This window comes from Nerophis ophidion, linkage group LG05 (genome assembly GCF_033978795.1).
Source record: "Nerophis ophidion isolate RoL-2023_Sa linkage group LG05, RoL_Noph_v1.0, whole genome shotgun sequence".
Classification (NCBI taxonomy): Eukaryota; Metazoa; Chordata; class Actinopteri; order Syngnathiformes; family Syngnathidae; genus Nerophis; species Nerophis ophidion.
In genome coordinates this window covers 6,566,586-6,583,306 of record NC_084615.1, presented here as the reverse complement: position 1 = coordinate 6,583,306, position 16,721 = coordinate 6,566,586, and the positions used below count along the sequence as shown (strand labels likewise).

The following is a 16,721-nucleotide window of genomic DNA, read 5'->3' as shown; positions in this document are numbered from 1 at the left end:
AGATGTAAATATAAACAGAATACAATGATTTGCAAATCCTTTTCAACCCATATTCAGTTGAATATGCTACAAAGACAACATATTTGATGTTCAAACTCATAAACTTAATTTTTTTTTGCAAATAATCATTAACTTAGAATTTCATGGCTGCGACACATGCTAAAGTAGTTGGGAAAGGGCATGTTCACCACTGTGTTACATCACCTTTTCTTTTAACAACACTCAATAAACGTTTGGGAACTGAGGAAACTAATTGTTGAAGCTTTGAAAGTGGAATTCCTTCCCATTCTTGTTTTATGTAGAGCTTCAGTCCTTCAACAGTCCGGGGTCTCCGCTGTCATATTTTACGCTTCATAATGCGCGGGGCGGTATAGCTCGGTTGGTAAAGTGGTGTGCCAGCAACTCGAGGGTTCCAGGTTCGATCCCCGCTTCCACCACCCGAGTCACTGCCGTTGTGTCCTTGAGCAAGACACTTGACCCACCAGTGTCACCCACACTGCTGTAAATGTCACTTAGATATCGGGTTTCACTATGTAGAGCGACTATAGCTCGCTTGGTAGAGCGGCCGTGTCAGCAACTTGAGGGTTGCAGGTTCGATTCCCGCTTCCGCCATCCTAGTCACTGCCGTTGTGTCCTTGGGCAAGACACTTTACCCACCTGCTCTCAGTGCCACCCACACTGCTTTAAATGTAACTTAGATATTGGGTTTCACTATGTAAAAGCGCTTTGAGTCACTAGAGAAAAGCGCTATATAAATATAATTCACTTCACTTCACTTCACTTATACTCAGGAGCAACTTATGTGTGACATTATTAACACATTACCGTAAAATTTCAAATAATATTATTTATCTCATTCACGTAAGAGACTAGACGTATAAGATTTGATGGGATTTACGGATTAGGAGTGAGAGATAGTTTGGTAAAGGTATAGCATGTTCTATATGTTCTAGTTATTTGAATGACTCTTACCATAATATGTTAGGTTAACATAGCAGTTGCTTATTTATGCCTCATATAACCTACACTTATTCAGCCTGTTGTTCACTATTCTTTATTTAGTTTAAATTGCCTTTCAAATGTCTATTCTTGATGTTGGCTTTTATCGAATAAATTTCCCCCAAAAATGTGACTTATAGATGGAAATCCTTAAAGGCTTGTTATGAAAATGTAATAATGTTTATAGATATGCAACAACAGCAACATATATGCTATCTGTTGTTGTGTTCCCTTTTTTTGAGTGTACAAAATGAAGGTGTGTGTTGAATCTGACTTGGACATAATATGGACTATACACAAATGCTTTTTATGAAAATGTAATTTTGTTTATAGCTTGTTTCCCTAATTTTTGTTGTTGTACATGGATGATGGTGTGTGTTGCTGAGGCCCACTTTGTCTGGACTGGACCTGGTTTTAAAAACCTTTTAGACGAGTCTAATTCCATTAACAACCTGGTCTGATGAAGATAAGGTTATTTTTTTTTATTTTTTTTTTTAATAAAATAAAATGAGATTAAAAAAAAGGAAAACAATGACTTTTTTTTGGATAAAAAAGAAAGTAAAATCATATAAAACAATTACATAAAAAATAGTAATGAATGATAGTGTTAGTGGACCGGCGACACACACAATCATGTGTGTTTCAGGTACTATGTCCCTTGCAGACTGTGTTATATATGTTGTGGGAACCAGCATTTTGGTAGCAGAAAGAAACAACCCTTTTTTGTGTGAGTGGGTGTGGCTGGGTGTGAATGGGGGAGGGAGGGGTTTTCTTTGGGGGGTTGATGCACTGATGGAAAGTGTATTTTGTGTGTTTTTGTGTTGATTTAATAAAAAAAAAAAAAAAAAAAAAAAAAAAAAATGTGACTTATACTCCAGTGCGACTTATATATGCATTTTTCCTTCTTTACTATGCATTTTCGGCAGGTGCGACTTATACTCTGTAAAATACGGTACAGTTAAAAAAAACCCCCACTATATCTTACTGTAAAATTTTGTAAATGTAAAGTTTTTACTGTATAATCGCCAGTCTACTTGATATAATTATTCAAAGTCATCCATGATTCAGTGTTACAAGCGGCCCTCTGATATATGTGGCCCTCAATTAAACAGCACTTTGACACCCCTGACCTAGAACATGGACACACCAACAGTCCACTGTCCAAATGTGAATCCCGATAAGAGCGTGCGGGATTATACTGTCCGTCCATATTTGTTTGAACACCTGCGTAAAATGATTCATAACAAAGAAAAACCCAACATGGTATTTGCACATATGGCAACACGCTAGGTGTCCTGCACACAACAATTAGATACCAAAGCTGCACAAACAATCCCCTTGGTTACATGACTGACACTGTCAGAGAGCTACCGGTTTAGTAATTAGTTTAATGTTTTAGTTGTGGCATTATTATTTTCGATATTACATCCCTTTAAATGCAGTTGTATGCCTAATGCTGTGACAGGTGCATATCCAGGGTTTTTTCCTGCCTTGAAAATGAACTGCAGTTGCAGCGTTGCGCCACTATAGAGGCGCTATATCGACAGCGGTGCACCGGAAAGACCTGAAGAAACTACCGAAGAAGAAACAGATCGAATAACGTTGACTGCCGTTACAAGTGGATTTCTGCCATACGGATGGATCCGTCACAAAGAGTTGTTGACGAACCCCAAGATGCAGAGACGGTGGCAGGCATTGAATAAGAAAACATGATTTTATTTAAATACTAAAAGAAGAACAAACAAAAGGTGCGCACAAGGCGGATAACAAACTAAGCTATGAACAAAACACTGACTGTGACAAGACGGAACTATGGTATGAGCAGAGTGAACAAAAAATAGACACAGCTACAACGAAGTATTAATGACATTGACAGGTAGTGGTGAAAAACAACCAGTAGGAGCGACAATAATCCAGCACTGACTGGAGGACAAAGCAGGTAAAAATAGGAGCGGGCTGATTGACCCCAGGTGTGGCCAGGTGCCAATCAGCCGCAGCTGATGGGAAACACCGCTCAGGGAGAAAGACAGGAAACAGACAAAATTAAAGCTGCAAGCAGCGTTGGTCGGGTCCGCCTTTGGCTGCTGCCCCCGCTACCCAAGCCATAGTCTAAGTCAGATCTACATAGAGGTTTTTGTTTCATGTCTCTACGACATTCCTAACAGAAGTTACAAGCAGTTTTGACAATTTTTTTTCCTAGGGGGCGCTAGAGCGCAAATTAAATTTTTGGGTTTAGTTTTTTATTAGGTGGCAAATTTTCGCCAGTCCTGATGTGTGTGCAAAATTTGGTGAGTTTTGAAGCATGTTAAGGGGGTCAAATCACCGATCGGCGTTTCTGGATGTTGTTGATAAATGGCTTTTGCTTTGCATAGTAGAGCCTTAACTTGCACTTTGAAGCATTTTAAAGGGGTCAAATTACAGCTCAAAGAGGCAAAAATTGCATTATTTGCGAAAATTTTGTTTTGAAGGTGTTTTTGCCGCCTCCCTTTTGATTTTTGCCATAGAGGTTTAAATTGAGAAATGTAGGTCTAAGTCAGCCATACATAGAGGTTTTTGTTTCATGTCTCTACGACATTCCTAACAGAAGTTACAAGCAGTTTTGACAATTTTTTTTCCTAGGGGGCGCTAGAGCGCAAATTTAATTTTTGGGTTTAGTTTTTTATTAGGTGGCAAATTTTCGCCAGTCCTGATGTGTGTGCAAAATTTGGTGAGTTTTGAAGCTTGTTAAGGGGGTCAAATCACCGATCGGCGTTTCTGGATGTTGTTGATAAATGGCTTTCGCTTTGCATAGTAGAGCCTTAAATTGCACTTTGAAGCATTTTAGAGGGGTCAAATTACAGCTCAAAGAAGCAAAAATTGCATTTTTTGCGAAAATGTTGTTTTGAAGGGGGTTTTGCCACCTCCCTTTTGATTTTTGCCATAGAGGGTTGAATTGTGAAATGTAGGTCTAAGTCAGCCATACATAGAGGTTTTTGTTTCATGTCTCTACGACATTCCTAACAGAAGTTACAAGCAGTTTTGACAATTTTTTTCCTAGGGGGCGCTAGAGCGCAAATTTAATTTTTGGGTTTAGTTTTTTATTAGGTGGCAAATTTTTGCCAGTCCTGATGTGTGTGCAAAATTTGGTGAGTTTTGAAGCATGTTAAGGGGGTCAAATCACCGATCGGCGTTTCTGGATGTTGTTGATAAATGGCTTTCGCTTTGCATAGTAGAGCCTTAACTTGCACTTTGAAGCATTTTAAAGGGGTCAAATTACAGCTCAAAGAGGCAAAAATTGCATTATTTGCGAAAATTTTGTTTTGAAGGGGTTTTTGCCGCCTCCCTTTTGATTTTTGCCATAGAGGTTTAAATTGAGAAATGTAGGTCTAAGTCAGCCATACATAGAGGTTTTTGTTTCATGTCTCTACGACATTCCTAACAGAAGTTACAAGCAGTTTTGACAATTTTTTTCCTAGGGGGCGCTAGAGCGCAAATTTAATTTTTGGGTTTAGTTTTTTATTAGGTGGAAAATTTTCGCCAGTCCTGATGTGTGTGCAAAATTTGGTGAGTTTTGAAGCATGTTAAGGGGGTCAAATCACCGATCGGCGTTTCTGGATGTTGTTGATAAATGGCTTTCGCTTTGCATAGTAGAGCCTTAAATTGCACTTTGAAGCATTTTAGAGGGGTCAAATTACAGCTCAAAGAGGCAAAAATTGCATTTTTTGCGAAAATTTTGTTTTGAAGGTGTTTTTGCCGCCTCCCTTTTGATTTTTGCCATAGAGGTTTAAATTGAGAAATGTAGGTCTAAGTCAGCCATACATAGAGGTTTTTGTTTCATGTCTCTACGACATTCCTAACAGAAGTTACAAGCAGTTTTGACAATTTTTTTTCCTAAGGGGTGCTAGAGCGCAAATTTAATTTTTGGGTTTAGTTTTTTATTAGGTGGCAATTTTCGCCAGTCCTGATGTGTGTGCAAAATTTGGTGAGTTTTGAAGCATGTTAAGGGGGTCAAATCACCGATCGGCGTTTCTGGATGTTGTTGATAAATGGCTTTCGCTTTGCATAGTAGAGCCTTAAATTGCACTTTGAAGCATTTTAGAGGGGTCAAATTACAGCTCAAAGAGGCAAAAATTGCATTTTTTGCGAACATTTTGTTTTGAAGGGGTTTTTGCCGCCTCCCTTTTGATTTTTACCATAGAGGTTTAAATTGAGAAATGTAGGTCTAAGTCAGCCATACATAGAGGTTTTTGTTTCATGTCTCTACGACATTCCTAACAGAAGTTACAAACAGTTTTGACAAAAAAAAAATCCTAGGGGGCGTTAGAGCGCAAATTTAATTTTTGGGTTTAGTTTTTTTATTAGGTGGCAATTTTCGCCAGTCCTGATGTGTGTGCAAAATTTGGTGAGTTTTGAAGCTTGTTAAGGGGGTCAAATCACCGATCGGCGTTTCTGGATGTTGTTGATGAATGGCTTTCGCTTTGCATAGTAGAGCCTTAACTTGCACTTTGAAGCATTTTAAAGGGGTCAAATTACAGCTCAAAGAGGCAAAAATTGCATTTTTTGCGAACATTTTGTTTTGAAAGGGTTTTTGCCGCCTCCCTTTTGATTTTTGCCATAGAGGTTTAAATTGAGAAATGTAGGTCTAAGTCAGCCATACATAGAGGTTTTTGTTTCATGTCTCTACGACATTCCTAACAGAAGTTACAAGCAGTTTTGACAAAAAAATTTCTAGGGGGCGCTAGAGCGCAAATTAAATTTTTGGGTTTAGTTTTTTATTAGGTGGCAAATTTTCCCCAGTCCTGATGTGTGTGCAAAATTTGGTGAGTTTTGAAGCATGTTAAGGGGGTCAAATCACCGATCGGCGTTTCTGGATGTTGTTGATAAATGGCTTTCGCTTTGCATAGTAGAGCCTTAACTTGCACTTTGAAGCATTTTAAAGGGGTCAAATTACAGCTCAAAGAGGCAAAAATTGCATTATTTGCGAAAATTTTGTTTTGAAGGGGTTTTTGCCGCCTCCCTTGTGAATTTTGCCATAGAGGTTTAAATTGAGAAATGTAGGTCTAAGTCAGCCATACATAGAGGTTTTTGTTTCATGTCTCTACGACATTCCTAACAGAAGTTAAGAAGAGTCTGTTTTGTTTTGTTTTTAAAGGGGGCGCTAGCGCCCTAATAAGAGCGCTGACAGGAAACAAAGACAGGAAAAACTAAAACATGGCCTTACTGTCAGGGACAAGCCTGACAGGCTCACTGGACTCCTATTGAACACTCCAGACCAGGTCTGGGCAATTATTTTGTCCCAGGGGCCACATTTAGAGAAAGAAATGTGCCTGAGCGCCGGTATATGTTAGAATAATTTTATCTAAGTTATCCCAAAATTTTGTGTTGAAATGAGTTCCCAGCTGTCTTTGAACATGACCCAAGAACTACAAACCCCTTTTCCATATGAGTTGGGAAATTGTGTTAGATGTAAATATAAACAGAATACAATGATTTGCAAATAATTTTCAACCCATATTCAGTTGAATATGCTACAAAGACAAGATATTTGATGTTCAAACTCATAAACTTTAATCTTTTTTTTTTGCAAATAATAATTAACTTAGAATTTCATGGCTGCAACCCTTGTCAAAGTAGTTGGGAAAGGGCATGTTCACCACTGTGTTACATCACCTTTTCTTTAAACAACACTCAATAAACGTTTGGGAACTGAGGAAATTAATTGTTGAAGCTTTGAAAGTGGAATTCTTTCCCATTCTTGTTTTATGTAGAGCTTCAGTCCTTCAACAGTCCGGGGTCTCCGCTGTCGTATTTTACGCTTCATAATGCGCCACACATTTTCCATGGGAGACAGATCTGGACTGCAGGCGGGCCAAGAAAGTACCCGCACTCTTTTTTTACGAAGTTACACTGTTGTAACACGTGCTGAATGTGGCTTGGCATTGTCTTGCTGACATAAGCAGGGGCGTCCATGATAACGTTGCTTGGATGACAACATATGTTGCTCCAAAACCTTTTTGTACCTTTCAGCATTAATGGTGCCTTCACAGATGTGTAAGTTACCCATGCCTTGGGCACTAATGCACCCCTGGATGGTTCGCTTTGGTCCGGATGACACGATGTCGAATATTTCCAAAAACTTTTCGAAATGTGGACTCGTCAGACCACAGAACACTTTCCCACTTTGCATCAGTCCATCTTAGATGATCTCGGGGCCAGAGAAGCCGGCGGCATTTCTGGATGTTGTTGATAAATGGCTTTCGTTTTGCATAGTAGAGCTTTAACTTGCAATTACAGATGAAGCGACCAACTGTATTTAGTGACAGTGGTTTTATGAAGTGTTCCTGAGCCCATGTGGTGATATCCTTTAGAGATCAATGTCGGTTTTTGATACAGTGCCGTCCGAGGGATGGAAGGTCACGGTCATTCAATGTTGGTTTCCGGCCATGCCGCTTACGTGGAGTGATTTCTCCAGATTCTTTGAACCTTTTGATGATATTATGGAGCATAGATGTTGAAATCCCTAAATGTCTTGCATACTGTCACCTCATACGTCACATACTGTCACCTCATACGTCACATACTGTCACCTCACACGTCACATACTGTCACCTCACACGTCACATACTGTCACCTCATACATCACATACTGTCACCTCATACGTCACATACTGTCACCTCACACGTCACATACTGTCACTTCACACGTCACATACTGTCACCTAACACGTCACATACTGTCACCTCATACGTCACATACTGTCACCTCACACCTCACATACTGTCACCTCACACGTCACATACTGTCACCTCACACGTCACATACTGTCACCTCACACGTCACATACTGTCACCTCATACATCACATACTGTCACCTCATACGTCACATACTGTCACCTCACACGTCACATACTGTCACTTCACACGTCACATACTGTCACCTAACACGTCACATACTGTCACCTCACACGTCACATACTGTCACCTAACACGTCACATACTGTCACCTCATACGTCACATACTGTCACCTCACACGTCACATACTGTCACTTCACACGTCACATACTGTCACCTCACACGTCACATACTGTCACCTCACACGTCACATACTGTCACCTCATACGTCACATACAGTCACCTCATACATCACATACTGTCACCTCATATGTCACATACTGTCACCTCACACGTCACATACTGTCACCTCATACGTCACATACTGTCACCTCACTTGTCACATACTGTCACCTCACATGTCACGTCATACGTCACATACTGTCACCTCATACGTCACATACTGTCACATACTGTCACCTCATACGTCACATACTTTCACCTCATACCTCACATACTGTCACCTTACACGTCACATACTGTCACCTCATACCTCACATACTGTCACCTCATACGTCACATACTGTCACCTCATACCTCACATACTGTCACCAAAATACGTCACATACTGTCACCAAAATACGTCACATACTGTCACCTCACACGTCACATACTGTCACCTCATACCTCACATACTGTCACCTCATACCTCACATACTGTCACCTCATACCTCACATACTGTCACCAAAATACGTCACATACTGTCACCAAAATACGTCACATACTGTCACCAAAATACGTCACATACTGTCACCAAAATACGTCACATACTGTCACCAAAATATGTCACATACTGTCACCTCTCACGTCACATACTGTCACCTCACAAGTCACATACTGTCACCTCACACGTCACATACTGTCACCTCTCACGTCACATACTGTCACCTCACACGTCACATACTGTCACCTCACAAGTCACATACTGTCACCTCACACGTCACATACTGTCACCTCATACGTCACATACTGTCACCTCACACGTCACATACTGTCACCTCATACGTCACATACTGTCACCTCATACCTCACATACTGTCACCTCATACCTCACATACTGTCACCAAAATACGTCACATACTGTCACCTCACACGTCACATACTGTCACCTCACAAGTCACATACTGTCACCAAAATACATCACATACTGTCACCTCACCATATATATAATAAATTATTGAACATACTGCCCCCTGGTGTCAGTCTGCCGTCACATCCCCTCAGTAAACCTAACAGTTTTGGTCAATTAACTTAGTTGTGGTTTCCCTCTCATGGCCTAAAATATCGAGATATTAAAAAAAAGGCCCAGCCCTACAGCATATTACTGTAAATTAAAAAAAATAAACATGTTTTTTTTTTTGCGTTAAAATTCTGCCGCATGGTCAGGATTGTACCACCTCTGCTTCAATTTGAGCCAGGAAAACCCCCTAATTATCTGGACATCGCGGCCACACGCTGGAGGTGATTGGTGTGCAGACCTGAGAAGGCTCTGCCCTCTAACACCACCCTCGTCCATCTCTCCCCTCCCCCACCCTAAATCTCCTGGACCAAATCGCTCCTCCTGGGGTATCATTAGCACCTCCACCTGCCGCCCTCCTCTTTGTTGCAGCCGGAGAGCATCAAACACGTGCCTGGGAAGACAGCTCCAGTCCGGCCGAGACAACACACACAGGGAGGGTAATTGGTGTTTCTGGGAGGACTGGACATGGAGCCATTACACCTACAAGGAGCCAAACAATATGGAGTTGATCTCCTCTCTGGAGCTTTGGTGCTTTTATTAAGACTTTTTTTAACACCGTGCTGGAGTGTCCATTAAACCAGGAGGTGAGAGTTTGCTTATATGAGACCGGACGGAGGAGCCGTTCACTCCGGGTCAGGGGTGTCAAAGTGGTTTTCATGGAGAGCCACATGGCAGTTATGGCTGCTATCAAAGGGCCACATGTAAGAGTCAATCATCTATCCTTTTTCCTCTGGATTCCATTATTAATTATAAACATTGTTTTAGGTTTTCTGGTGGTGGAACTGTGGACCAGCTCTACACTCTGGGCAGGGTTCTTGACGGAGCATGGGAGTTTGCCCAACCAGTCTACATGTGCTTTGTGGACTTGGAGAAGGCATTGGACCGTGGGGAGTGCTCAGAGAGTATGGGGTATCGGACTGTCTTATTGTGGCGGTCCGCTCCCTGTATGATCAGTGCCAGAGCTTGGTCCGCATTGCCGGCAGTAAGTCGGACACGTTTCCAGTGAGGGTTGGACTCCGCCAAGGCTGTCCTTTGTCACCAGAAGTCCCGCAGTGAGCTGCCAGAGCCGCGGGAACACCGGGAATGACCAAAAGATACCCAGAAGTGAACCATCAAAAGTGGGGGACAATTTGAGAAAAAGTTGGAAAAAGGTCCGAAATTGTTTAAAAATCCTACCCAGGATGGAGTTCCAGAAGTCCCGCAGTGAGCTGCACGAGCTCCGGGACCCCCTGGAATGACCAAAAGATACCCATTGAGAAAAAGTTGGAAAAAGATCCGAAATTGTTTAAAAATCCTACCCAGGATGGAGTTCCAGAAGTCCCGCAGAAAGCTGCCCGAGCTCCGGGACCCCCGGGAATGATCACCCATTCTGTTCATAACTTTTATAGACAGAATTTCTAGGCGCAGTCAAGGCGTTGAGGGCTTCCGGTTTGGTGGCCGTGGGATTAGGTCTCTGCTTTTTGCGGATGATGTGGTCCTGATGGCTTCATCTGGTCAGGATCTTCAGTTCTCACTGGATTGGTTTGCAGCCGACTGTGAGGCGAGTGGAATGAGAATCAGCACCTCCAAGGTGACTACCTCTTGAAGCTCACCGAAAGAAGGTTATGTTAATGCTATTTTGAAGGAACTAGTTATTTCATCGAGCCCATGGTTCTCGCCCGGAAAAGGGTGGAGTGCCATCTCCGGGTTGGGGAGGAGACCCTGCCCCAAGTGGAGGAGTTTTAAGTACCTAGGAGTCTTGTTCATGAGTGGGGGAAGAGTGGATGGTGAGATCGACAGGCGGATTGGTGCAGCGTCTTCAGTAATGCGGACGCTGTACTGATCCGCTGTAGTGAAGAAGGAGCTGAGCCAGAAGGCAAAACTCTCAATTTACCGGTCGATCCACGTTCCCATCCTCACCTATGGTCATGAGCTTTGGGTTTTGACCAAAAGGACGAAGCGAGTTTCCTCCGCCAGGTGGCGGGGTTCTCCCTTAGAGATAGGGTGAGAAGCTCTGTCATCCGAGAGGAACTCAAAATAAAGCCGCTGGAGGAGCCAGATGAGGTGGTTCAGGCATCTGGTCAGGATGCCACCCGAACGCCTCCCTAGGGAGGTGTTTAGGGCACGTCCAACCGGCTCTCTCATTGGATCGGTTCTCAGCCGAGTGTGAAGCAACTGGGATGAGAATCAGCACCTCCAAGTCCGAGTCCATGGTTCTCGCCCGGAAAAGGGTGGAGTGCCATCTCTGAGTTGGGGAGGAGACCCTGCCCCAAGTGGAGGACTTCAATTACCTCAGAGTCTTATTCAGGAGTGAGGGAAGAGTGGATGGTGAGATCGATATGGCGTCTTCAGTAATGCGGACGATGTATTGATCCGTTGTGGTGACGAAGGAGCTGAGCCAGAAGGGAAAGCTCTCAATTTACCGGTCAATCTACGTTCCCATCCTCACCTATGGTCATGAGCTTTGGGTTATGACCGAAAGGAAAAAATCATGGGTACAAGCGGCCCAAATGAGTTTGGGTCTCTCCCTTAGAGATAGGGTGAGAAGCTCTGTCATCCGGGAGGAACTCAAAGTAAAGCCGCTGCTCCTTCACATCGAGAGGAGCCAGATGAGGTAGTTCAGGCATCTGGTCAGGATGCCACCCGAACGCCTCCCTAGGGAGGTGTTTCGGGCACGTCCAACCAGTAGGAGGCCACGGAGAAGACCCAGGACACGTTGGGAAGACTATGACTCCCGGCTGGCCTGGGAACGCCTCGGGATCCCCCGGGAAGAGCTGGACGAAGTGGCTGGGGAGAAGGAATTTTTGGGCTTCCCTGCTTAGGCTGCTGCCCCCGCGACCCCACCTCGGATAAGCGGAAGAAGATGGATGGATGGATTTGGACAAAAACCTGTTTGGAAAGTATGCTAATTTACTGTAATATTTGTTGCAATATTAGATACTGAAATTTAAAAGGTATGCAATTTCAAGCAGTACATATATTTTTTTTGTCAAAATGAAAAAAAAATAAATCCATTACATTTAGTGAGAAAATACTAAGTACTTTGTTGACCCGTATAATTTCCAGGTGTTTGCGGGCCGGATAAAATGACGTGGTAGGCCAGATCTGGCCCCCCCGGCCCTTGAGTTCGACACCTGAGCTCTAAAGCTATCACCTTGTTGAACCTGATTGAAGTGTCCTGCATGAAATAATGTTAAGGTTCATAAATAATTGATTAAAACATGTGTCCACACAGGACGCCGGGCTGCTGAGTACAGCGCAGTTCTACACCGACACAAACAACTAGTAAAAATAATATAATGGTTGAGAATAATGCAACATGAAGACTTTCCTGACAGTGTGAATCCAAAGCAAGCATTATTCTATTTACTCCAACATACTGGAGGTCAAACACAAAGCCTCCAGGCTGAGTCCAAAGCCACACTGACCCCTGCTGGCTGTTGTGTTAAAAGCAACCTGTTTTCTATTCAACTCATGACAGTCTTCATAAACAGAGAGGAGCTGATTACGAAAAAAGGAGAAACTCTGTGGGTGCTTTTTTTTTGTGATTTGAGGAATTTCTCCCGAGTTGTGCCAAGGTTATCTGATATTTTGAAGCTGATCTAAGAAGAACACGGTGATAAGGAAAGCGGGATCCTCCTGTCTTTGTGCAAATTGCAGCAGACTGAGGGTTTGATCATGATTTTACAGTCCCATCTGTAGACTCTGTAACTGTCCTCTGCCGGCAGCCTGAGATAAATTGCATATGATTAATAAGCACGCTCATAGGAAAATGATCATTTTTTAACACAGGAGTATTTTCCCCCCATCTGTCGACCTTCCTCCCTATTAAAGCTGCTGTCTGGCTGTCCATCTCCCAGTCTAGATCTTCGGCTTCGTGTGAGCAGCCAAGCAGAACTCCACAACAGCCTCCGAGATATATCTGTTCTGCACCTCAGCACTTGGACTTGTTCTATATGCACAGCACAGCCACACTAAAGTAGAGTCCTCACGCTGTGTGTGGGTCCATAGAAACATTATATATATATATATATATATATATATATATATATATAAAACTCATTTGTATACTCTAGCCTTTAAATAGACTCCCTTTTTAGACCAGTTGATCTGCCGTTTCTTTTCTTTGTCCCACTCTCCCTTGTGGAGGGGTCCGGTCCGATCCGGTGGCCATGTACTGCTTGCCTGTGTATCGGCTGGGGACATCTCTGCGCTGCTGATCCGCCTCCGCTTGGGATGGTTTCCTGCTGGCTCCGCTGTGAACGGGACTCTCACTGCTGTGTTGGATCCGCTTTGGACTGGACTCTCGCGACTGTGTTGGATCCATTGTGGATTGAACTTTCACAGTATCATGTTAGACCCGCTTAACATCCATTGCTTTCCTCCTCTCTAAGGTTCTCATAGTCATTATTGTCACAGACGTCCCACTGGGTGTGAGTTTTCCTTGCCCTTATGTGGGCCTACCGAGGATGTCGTGGTGGTTTGTGCAGCCCTTTGAGACACTAGTGATTTAGGGCTATATAAGTAAACATTGATTGATTGATTGATATATATATATGTATATATATATATATATATATATATATATATATATATATCTTGATTGGATTATCCAGAGAATAGTGCTCGATACCGTGGTAGAGCGCAATATGTAGGTGTGGGAAAAATCACAAGACTACTTCATCTCTACAGAACTGTTTCATGAGGGGTTCCCTCAATCATCTCCTGATGATTGAGGGAACCCCTCATGAAACAGTTCTGTAGAGATGAAGTAGTCTTGTGATTTTTCCCACACCTACATATATATATATATATATATATATATATATATATATATATATATATATATATATATATATATATATGTGTGTGTATACAATACACATACATATATATGTATTAGGAGGGTAACGGTACGTGTATTTGCATTCCTCAACTGATAAAAGTTGAGGAATGCTCATCAAACACTTATTTGGAACATCCCACAGGTGTGCAGGCTAATTGGGAACAGGTGGGTGCCATGATTGGGTATAAAAGCAGCTTCCATGAAATGCTAAGTCATTCACAAACAAGGATGGGGTGAGGGTCACCACTTTGTAAGCAAATCGTCAAACAGTTTTAGAACAATATTTCTCAACGAGCTATTGCAAGGAATTTAGGGATTTTACCATCCACGGTCCAAAAAAATCATCAAAAGGTTCAGAGAATCTGGAGAAATCACTGCACGTAAGCGATGATATCACGGACCTTTGATCCCTCAGGCGGTACTGCATCCAAAAACCACATCAGTGTGTAAAGGGTATCACCACATGGGCTCAGGAACACTTCAAAAAACCACTGTCAGTATATACAGTTGGTCGCTACATCTGTAAGTGCAAGTTAAAACTCTGCCATGCAAAGCAAAACCCATTTATCAACAACACCCAGAGACGCCGCCGGCTTTGCTGGGCCCGAGCTCATCTAAGATGGACTGATGCAAAGTGGAAAAGTGTTCCGTGGTCTGACGAATCCACATTTCAAATTATATTTCGAAACTGTGGACGTGGTGTCCTCCAGAACAACGAGGAAAAGAACCATTCGGATTGTTATAGGCGCAAAGTTCAAAAGCCAGCATCCGTGATGGTATGGGGGTGCATTAGTCCCCAAGGCATGGGTAACTTACACATCTGTGAAGGCACCATTAATTCTGAATGGTCCATACAGGTTTTGGAGCAACATATGTTGTCATCCAAGCAACGTTATCATGGACGCCCCTGCTTATTTCAGCAAGACAATGCCAAGCCACGTGTTACAACAGCGTGGTTTCGTAGTAAAAGAGTGCGGGTACTTTCCAGACCTGTCTTCCATGGAAAATGTGTGGCGCATTATGAAGCGTAAAATACGACTGTTGAACGACTGAAGCTCTACATAAAACAAGAATGGGAAATAATTCCACTTTCTAAGCTTCATCAATTAGTTTCCTCAGTTCCCAAACGTTTATTGAGTGTTGTTAAAAGAAAAGGTGATGTAACACAGTGGTGAACATGCCCTTTCCCAACTACTTTGGCACGTGTCGCAGCCATGAAATTCTAAGTTGATTATTATTTGAACATCAAATATGTTGTCTTTGTAGCATATTCAACTGAAAATCATTGTATTCTGTTTATATTTACATCTAACACAAAATGCTATTAAAGAGACATCTCTTGGCAAAAATGTATGATCCGCTTAAGAGGGACAAGCGGTAGAAAATGGATGAATGGAGGATCATAAAGACATGCAGTGGAACGGTGTTACTCACGTGGTGAAGGCAGGATTGTACTTGGCTCCCAGGTAGTAGGAGTAGAGGTTGAACATGCCGATCATGAAGGCCACAAACACCATGATGAAGATCACCATGAACTTGAAGATGTCTTTGACCGTGCGTCCCAGCGAGATCTGCAGGGGACCGAAGCTCTCATTGGCCGGGAGGATGTAGGCGATGCGCGAGAAGCTCAGGACCACCGCGATGGCGTACAGACCCTCGGAGATGATCTGGGGATCGGACGGCCGCCACTTGTTCCTGGCTGGTAGATCAAAGGAAACGGTTTTATTTGAATAAAGGAACTTCTGTGCCAACAGGTATTTTCAACGATAGTCCAATTGTTAAGTTTGTTTGTCCAAAACACTGAATGTGAAGAATGTTAATGCAGGAGGATGGATAAAGATGCAAGGAAGAAAAATTAGACGAGCGAGTGACAGGCGATGGATGGGAGGTCAGTTGGAAGCGAGGACGGCGGATAAAAAAGATTCAGAGTCTGGTGAGAATTAAGAGCTGAGACATGAGGGAGGAAAGAGTAATGGGCCGGAGATAAAAAGCAAAGAAAAACAAACACAAGAAAGAAAGACCACTTCTGTTAATGTTTATTTAGGGAAGGCGTTGGGATGACTCATAAATCCTCATCTGTTTGCTGTTGTCACACAGTCTGGCCGCTAGATGGCAGCACTGATGTTCTCTCAGATGACTCGGATTCCACTTCAAGTAAATATGCTCGATTCTTGTCACATTTTGGACCTTTTTGGACTGAAAACATTAGTATTTTTCTGGACATAAATATTAGATATTAATTATAATGGCCTGGAATTGGTCAGAAATCTGTTTGACAGTATTTTAATCTAATTCATGTTCCAAGAATTACTTTTAAAGCTGTCATGTGTCATTTTTTTCTTCTTCCTTGTTGTCTACATAACATGTAATGGTAATTCTTTGGTCCAACTTTAGCACAGATTGATTTACGGACAAATAAAGAAGGGCCTTTTTTTGTGGGCATTCTTATTCACGTGCCTCCACTTTGACTGCATCGTCTGACGTATGAGGTGACAGTATGTGACGTGTGAGGTGACAGTATGTGACGTGTGAGGTGACAGTATGTGACGTGTGAGGTGACAGTATGTGACGTATGAGGTGACAGTATGTGATGTGTTAGGTGACAGTATGTGATGTGTTAGGTGACAGTATGTGACGTGTGAGGTGACAGTATGTGACATATGAGGTGACAGTATGTGACGTATGAGGCGACAGTATGTGACGTATGAGGTGACAGTATGTGACGTGTGAGGTGACAGTATGTGACGTATGAGGTGACAGTATGTGACGTGTGAGGTGACAGTA

At 42.6% G+C, this 16,721-nt stretch overlaps 1 protein-coding gene across 2 annotated transcripts in view; it reads right to left on the bottom strand.

Moving 5' to 3' along the window:
* The window catches only part of LOC133552553 (short transient receptor potential channel 7-like), a 177,622-nt gene that overhangs the window by 43,580 nt on the left and 117,321 nt on the right, over window positions 1-16,721 (bottom strand). For both annotated transcript variants that reach the window (XM_061899794.1, XM_061899795.1), the window contains exon 7: window positions 15,372-15,636. In XM_061899794.1, the coding sequence (XP_061755778.1) occupies window positions 15,372-15,636 (265 nt within the window). The remainder of the gene's footprint in view (window positions 1-15,371; window positions 15,637-16,721) is intronic.